Source organism: Pyrus communis, chromosome 6 (assembly GCF_963583255.1).
Source record: "Pyrus communis chromosome 6, drPyrComm1.1, whole genome shotgun sequence".
NCBI classification, from domain to species: Eukaryota; Viridiplantae; Streptophyta; class Magnoliopsida; order Rosales; family Rosaceae; genus Pyrus; species Pyrus communis.
The window spans coordinates 28,725,635-28,733,574 of NC_084808.1; the positions used below are offsets into that span (position 1 = coordinate 28,725,635).

At 37.2% G+C, this 7,940-nt stretch overlaps 2 protein-coding genes across 3 annotated transcripts; both read right to left on the reverse strand.

Moving 5' to 3' along the window:
- Positions 1-319: 319 nt before the first annotated feature.
- Positions 320-1,002, reverse strand: LOC137738166 (uncharacterized). Its single transcript, XM_068477792.1, has one exon. The coding sequence runs from the start codon at positions 908-910 to the stop codon at positions 518-520; it is 393 nt and encodes a 130-aa protein (XP_068333893.1). The 5' UTR covers positions 911-1,002; the 3' UTR covers positions 320-517.
- A 4,124-nt stretch (positions 1,003-5,126) lies between these two features.
- On the reverse strand, positions 5,127-7,718 carry LOC137738089 (plasmodesmata-located protein 6-like). Of its 2 annotated transcripts, XR_011068862.1 has the most exons (4): positions 6,804-7,718; positions 5,706-5,849; positions 5,382-5,454; positions 5,127-5,253 (listed from the first exon to the last, which is right to left on the reverse strand). XR_011068862.1 is itself a non-coding variant. In XM_068477691.1 (3 exons), the coding sequence occupies exons 1-3, from the start codon at positions 7,525-7,527 to the stop codon at positions 5,444-5,446; spliced, it is 879 nt and encodes a 292-aa protein (XP_068333792.1). In that variant the 5' UTR covers positions 7,528-7,718; the 3' UTR covers positions 5,284-5,443. The 2 variants fall into 2 exon arrangements, 1 of the variants encoding a protein (XP_068333792.1); XM_068477691.1 differs by lacking the exon at positions 5,127-5,253 and having other exon boundaries at positions 5,284-5,454.
- Positions 7,719-7,940: the final 222 nt, after the last annotated feature.

Here is a 7,940-nt window from a genome sequence, read left to right on the forward strand (position 1 = left end):
ATAGTGCTTATTGTTATTTATGGCACCTTAATCTCTAGTCTATCCAGATCAACAATTGAATAGAAAAAGGACAGTACGCGTTTGTTCCCGATCGATTCCTGTAAATTAAATAACTACTGGATCACCACAAATGAAAAAATTTATAAAGTTATTAAACACCTAATTGGGGGTACTTACAGCCATAATCACTCATTCAACCTCACAAATCCAAATGCAATCTAAAGTTCTAAACTAATCAATACCTAAATTACAAGTTATATCCAAATAATCTAAACTCGGTCTCCAAAAAAAAAAAAAAACAAACAAATAAAAATGTATGTAGATGAAGACGACTCAAATATTGATATCAGATAATCGTACTAGCAACACCCAGAAATTCACAGACGGATTAGTAATTTCCAAGTGCCAGATTAAACACAGAAATTCCGAAATCCGATATAAACGAAATCCAAATAATCAATCATCGAAACACAAAATAAGCTAAAAGCTTGGAAATCGAAATGCAAACCGAGTGGAATCAGTCGCGATTCTTCAAGCGCTCCACGCGCTGGTTCAGCTGCTCGATGCGGACGACGAGGTGGGTGACGGTGTAGAGGAGCCAGTAGAAGATCAGTGCGGCGGCGATCAAGAGCGCGTTGCGCTGGCTCTTCATGATCGACTTCTGGTGGCGGAGGTACTCCGAGGGAGTGCAGGAGTCTCCATCGCAGCTCGGGCGAGTCTCGTACTTCCAGTAGATGTCCATGAGCAAGAAGAGGCAGAACGGCACCACCGACAGAAACGGTTTGAGGAGATTACGGGTGACGGTGACGAGGCCTTTGCGGAGGCCGTCGAGGCCGGGGATCGTGAGAAGGAGCACCATGATCGCCTCCGCGGCAGCGGCGTAGCCAAGGACAACCCACTCCAATGCCATCGGATCTCTGTGCTGCTCGCTTTCCGGTTCTGGTTTTTTGGGAGATTTCAGAAATATGCTTTGCTTCGCGAGTAAGGACTTCTCTCGATTTCCCTCAGCGCCTTAAACAGGACCGACGAAATTGGAAGCTGGAGGAAATCCGACACGTGGCAGCTTGTTGCTTGAACCGGTGGACTTTCGTCATACAGTTGGAAACGATCTGCAGTTAGGCCCCAATTTTTTTTTCTTTACCTTTTGAGTCAATTCGGCCCAGCCCAAGTTTATATGGTCAGTTAGGCCCGACCCAAGTTTTGGGTTAGTTGGATACATAGGCCTAGTTTAGCATACCGCGTTAGTCATCGGATTAGGCCCTTTGTACAAAGGGATTTTCATTTTATTTTTTTAAATGGGGATTAGGTGTGGGGTTTACTTTACATCGAATCTCAATGATCTGAATCGTTTATTTTGTTACTCTCGATTCATAAATCATTCTAGCAAAAATTTAATTCAATCCGAAACCATTTGTCTATTTAATTATTAAGATCAAATTTCATTGATTCTTATATAACAAAGTATTCGTTCATTTCTTTGAACTCAATTAGATGTCTTAAATATTTCCGATTTGGCTAATATTTTGCAAGGATCATCTATGAGATACAACTTAAAAAATGGACGATTCAAATTGTTAAAATTCAATGTGGTGTGGACCCCACAACTAATCTTTATTTTTATATAATAAAAATAAAAATCTTTTTCCTTAAAGGCTTCCGTCATCAGATACTGCTATGTAGTACCAATCCATTGCTTGGTATCATCTGTATTACATAAGAACCGAACAAATTACGAACCCACCTGTTTTATATGACCGTTACCCACTAATTTTTATACACCACAAAATCTATGTATGATGAGTCGGTCGATAACGAAAACACGCTCGCTGCTTTCTCGATCCCTCTCTTGCGAATCCTCTTCCCGTTGCTTGCGTTTGCCATGGTCTTCCTCAAGAATTTCTCCTCCTCTTCTTCTTCTTTTGTATCTTATTTTATTTATCGTCTTGTGGGCAGCTGCTTTGTCATTTTCATAACTCGGACATCCACTTAAAACAGTGGGCAGTTGCGGAGTACCCTTTTGTCCCGTCCATGACACGTCACTTTGATTTTGTACATAATATTAGTCTAAACCTTTTGATCACACAACTGAACTCTTCTAACTTAATGATTTTTAGTCTAAAGTTTACTTTTACCGATATTGGATTTAATCAAATCTTAATTCACCGATTAATCTTATCAATCAAACTTATTCTAATCTGCCACCTTAATTTGTCACAACTATTGTCCCTCCGTGACTGCTTTTATCTTTGTCCCCTTTATTTGTTAACCATATGTCGGACACAGTTTCTACCTTATGTAGAATATGCTTTCATCATTCATGATTTTCTGCAGACACATATTATATTGTACATGTATATACATCTACATATATGTTTGACCACCTCAATTATTACCCTAATAAAAGTTCACCCTCTCATCTATTTTTTTTTATAGATTAACCCCTTGAATTACTTAAAATGAGCCACTTTGCCCTTTACGGTTAGATTCAATTAAAGTTCATCAACTTTGTCATTAACACTAGCCTGATTTAACTCTCAAAAGTGAATCACGTGATGGTCGCATAAATAAGGTAGGGGTATTTTCGTCATTTTAATAGTGTTTTTTTAATAGTTTTTCTTTTGTGGTTTTTTTTTTTAATAATTAGTACCTTACAATAGGCTAGTAATAATGTGATTCAATCAGTTGGTCATTAAATATTACTTTCTCTATTTTTGAACAAGTTCAAAACATCTTAAGAGGCCTGTAATACCGGTTATAAAAAAAGTTTTTCCCACACGGATAATAATATGATTAAATTAGTTGTCAAATGTTTTTTTTTTTTGTTTGAACAAACGTATCTACATTAAGGGGAATGAGTGGGCTTAGTCTCACAATGAGCTAGAAATAATGTGATTTAATCAATTGTTTATTAAATATTATTTTCTCTATTTTTAATATAAATTCAATAGAGACCGATTTTATTATATGATTCATCTGCTTTAATTAGTTTATGAGGGGTTTCTCCTAGCATGATCCAAGATTGTTCATTTACTTCAAATATTTGACTTTTCTTTTGTCAATTTACGCAGAAATACATTTAAAATGTGTAAGTAACGCATAGTACGCCGTAATTCAAAAAATATCTTCGGCACACGCATGAAGGCTAGTAGTTTATTAAATGTACTAGAATTTCTCTTATATATTATTATAAAGAACGAAAAAATAGTTTATTCATCTTCATTAGTACGTGAAGTTCCAGTTTTGAATATCGTGAATGATGAGTTCGATACTGAATTATTTTTTTCATTTTATTTTTTAATAGAATTATAACGTTAGTGGGTTAGATAGATAGTAATTATTTCTCCACCTTTTAATTATATAATACCATTGTATAAAAATATATCTAAATAAATAAACACCGGAAAGCAAGACCGATGAGAGAGTCAAATTCGCATCACTCAGTCATTTACCTGGAATCCGCTTCCTACTTAATTATCTATTAAACATCATCCAGCATGTGAGGGAGACTTTGATTCCTTTTGGTGTTCGTCCCTTATCTCTAAAAGTTGCTCACCACCACTGATTTTGTTTGCCCATTGAATTTTCTAGGGAAGAAAAGGGCACTGGAGGGAGACTTGAGGTGACTGCTTTAGTGGAGAATGCCATAGCTTAGGACATCCCGCTATAGATCAAAAGGAAAGGACAAACTAAGTAATGGTGATGGTTATTATCTTATCTATTATTTTTATATGAGTTTAAATTTTGAGATCTGTATAGTGTACAAATACAAATTTCTAAATTTAAATGCATTCAAAATAATAAATAAGGTGATGAACATTACCAACCTTCAACTGTGACTAGAAAAATGCACTCAATAAATTGGGTTGGGCGATTGGCTTACATGCATATTCATGTTCTCGTCAACTCACAGAGACTAAAAGCAGGAGTTAAAGTTATGAGGTGTATACACGCATACATTCATATATGCATGGATTAATTAGATTGGATTTTTCGATGGCAATTGTTGAGATAAAGATCATAGGAAGGTTCATAAAATTCTGTCCAAGTAGATTAGGACAGAAACGAAAATTCCTATAGCCTATTAGGGGCTAAAAGCAACATCAGAAGGGTTTGGGCTAAAAGCAACATCAGAAGGACACAAACCATGTAAGAGAGAGAGAGAGAGAGAGAGAGAGAGAGAGGGAGGGAAGGTTCTGCACGGTTGATGAATATATATTCTACTTAGTCTAGTGGCATCCTAATCTTACTCTTAATTTCTTAATTATTGGCCAATTGAATTTGAATCCACGCCTAATTGTGCTTTTAAAATATTAGTTGGTCGTTTGTACTGAAAGCATTTTATATCAGACAACTTTGCCTTAATCATTGTTGCTTTGGATCATCATTAAATATTTCTTATATCCAATATTATCTTTATTGGGTAAGTTTTTTAGCGTAATTGTATGACACTATATCGGTATCACTAATTTAATCATGTTATAACACGTATATTTATATGTTAATATTATACAACTTAAGTTCAAGACATATCAAGCTTGTCGTGTACTCATATTATGATATGTGGATGAGTAGTAACACCGAGTGTTGATCTCACCTTCACGGTGAACAATTTCCTCATTTTCTTGACCAATTCTTTGTTCTTGAATGTTAGGCGGAGCAATGCAGAATCAAATATGAGTTGGTGGATTGCAGAAACCTACTCTGCTCAGATGCTAACACTTAAACCAGGCCCATAGCACTGAGATTGAAGATTGGAACTGCAGAATTAATAAACTTTGAATTTGCATGAAATTATTTTACTTTAAACTTTTATATGAAAAGTTGCCCACTGTATAAAAAGTCACCAAAAGTCCCATAATGCCCAACAAAAGCAATAAAGAACAGCATCACAAAGAATACTTTTCTCAGAAGTTGATGCTGTTTAACGAGTTTTAACGCAATAGAAATGTTGCTTCTTTAGAACCGAAATGTTACATGTTTGAATTATGAAAATAACTTCTTTACAAAGCAAGAGTAAGACTATGTACGATCAACATCCCCAGACGATCCTCGTAAAGTTGAAAGCTTTATTAGCTCAAGATTGCCCTTTTAAGAGTAGTTAAGTGGGATTAGTAGAGGAATCTTTGAGCCTTTTTTTTCTTATTATTGATCAAGGTTTACATTTCACTTGTTTCAAGGTTGCCCTTTATACATCTTTCTTCCTTTCTATCCATCCTCACTGTTCTTTTGCAAAAGGCAATATGCCAGAAACTACTACATCAAAGAGAGAGAGCAAATGTAGGCAGAGAGAAGAAGTTGAATTTCGAAGCAAAAAAAAAAAAAAAAAAAAAAAAAAAAAAAAAAAACAACAACAACGAGACACCAAAAGACAGCTAAATTACCAGGCTTAGCTAGGAACATTTGCTCTGCTTTCATCCAGAACTATCCACAATCTGCATTTTATTTATTTACAACCTGCACAGTTTGTAAAAGAGTTTAATAAGAATTATGATCTTGTATCGTATTATTTGGGAAAGGATTACATAAATTCCTATGGACATCATCATGATTTTTCAAATTTAATATACATTGTTACATGTAGAGTTAAAATAAATAACATTGCATTATTGAACTGAAACATCATAATTCATATAAGTCTCTTTCGTATACTCAGGCTTATAGGGCAAAGTGGGGTCCGAGAGCAGAGAAAGAGCTTTGATTTGTACCTTTTTGATGACAGTCCAATTTTTTCCAGTAGTGGGAAACAACTACGGTGAGCAGTGCAGCGGCTGCTACGATTCCGATGAGTATTGCAAGTGTCTTGTCAACATCGTCATTGTTATCGTCATCGTTATCGTCATCATCATGATCTAAAGCAGAACAAAAAAAAAAAAACAAAAAAGGAAACAAGAACATCAAACACTACGTAAACAGTTCACCTTTATGCACGTACAGCAAACAGATTAAAGTAACAATCATGCAATAAAATCAATGATTAATATGGTGATTCGATACAATTAAGCTTGGTTGATGAGATTTTGATATATTGGCGGAATCTATTTTTATTAAAAAAATAATACAAATATAGTATAAAAGATATAATTAGAGTAAAATTACTCGGACTTGCTTCAAGTACTCTGAATATCACTACTTTCATGCTAAAGTAGTAAAATGGGTCTCATTTATCCTATTGACATGCAAACTAAAAAGGAAACTATGAGCTTTTTGAAACACGAGAAAGTCCTATTATTTACCATATAACCTAATCTTAGGCATCTTTACGTTTTCTTTTTTTTTTTTTTTACAAAGTTCATTTAGCAAAAAATACCATTGACATTAAAAGTGCCTAAAAAATAATCATCACACACTCATCTTCTATATAAAATAAAAAATAAAAAAATACATGACAATTAAGAATGTCGATAACAATTTCCCCATCCAACGTCCCATCATGAAAAGAAAAGAAGAACATATTCATGCGTGATGTTTATGCAATGAGAGCCAAAGTGCTCAATACTTGGTCTCCTAAACTGCAAATCCATCATCGATCAAACTGAACGTAACAACCACTCTGAAAAACAAAGTACTTGAATATTCCTAATCACCACCAAACACCTCCCTTAGCAACACATACACAACACGAGCATAATTAATTAGTACATTAAACCAAACCTACTCACTAATTAAATACACTAATACATAAAAACGAAAAAAAGGAGAGAATAATCAGAAGAAAAGTGAATTTACCAAAACAACCATTCAGAGAATAAATAACCAAAAACCAGAAGGAGGAAACCACCATCCAGGGTGGCGAAACATCTTACCATGACCGTCGTTCGAGTTATATCTACTTTCCGAGTAGCGCGCGTAGCACTTAGCCAAGAATATGTCGCCCCACGAGCTGGTCCCGCACCCGGACCTGAGCTGTCCGACGGCTCCCGACAGACAATCCTGGCACTCGCTCGGACTCAAATCCCCGACACACTGCGCCACGCCCCGAACATTCCGGGAGCCGCTAACCCTGTATGGCTTGTAGGTCCCATCTCCGGTCCCCAGATTCGCCAGCACGGCATCCAGGTCGGTCAACGCATCCGAGTCAAACCCATTCGACGGCCCACATTTCTTAACCACCAGTGTCTTGTCCTCCACCCCTAAGAACGCCGCGTCGTCGTACTTCACAAAGCAGCCCTCGAACTGCAACGCGCCGCCGCAGGAGTTGACGCATAGGGTGCCGAGTTGACTCACCGCGCGAGTGACGCACTGGGAGCAGTCATTGCTGCTGAGGTCGCCGCGGCATTGGAAGAGGCCGTAAAGGATGTCCTGGGAGCCGGCGGAGCTGCTGCCGGGGAAGGTGAAGTTGTTGTAGGTTGAGAACATGGCTGAGTTGACCAGGGAGGTGAGGACCGAGTTCACTTTCGACTCGTAGGGCGAACCCGGAAGGTATTTTGTCTGGGAACAGCCGCTGAAGACGAAGGAGGTGGTTGCGGAGGATGATGGAGTTGCGAGGAAGGAAACAGTGAGTAGGAAAACAAATCCAGAAGACATCATGATTTGAGTTGTGATGTGGTGGCTGCAGCAAGTTAGAAGAGAGAGAGAAAGAGAGAAGTGGGAAGAAATATAGGGTTTTTGAATTATGAAGTGTGAAGATTCAAGGGGTTGTCAATGGAGTGCTTTCAAGTAACAAATTGGAAAGGAGTAAACTGCAGCACCTCTTTTAGTTTGTGTGTGTGTGAGAGAAAGAGAGATAAAGAGGATGTATGTGTGTGTGAGATAGATAGAGGAAGAGAGAAAGAGAGGTAAGGTTGCTTTGGGGGGAATTTACGTAAGGGAGTGAGAAACTCGATGGTTTGGTGCATATATGAATAATGATGGATTATTTTGAAGCCAAAAGGCTATGGGTTGGATGAGCGTGACTCACTAACGAGTAATCTTTTCCAATGTAACAATCCAGCGTTCTCTTT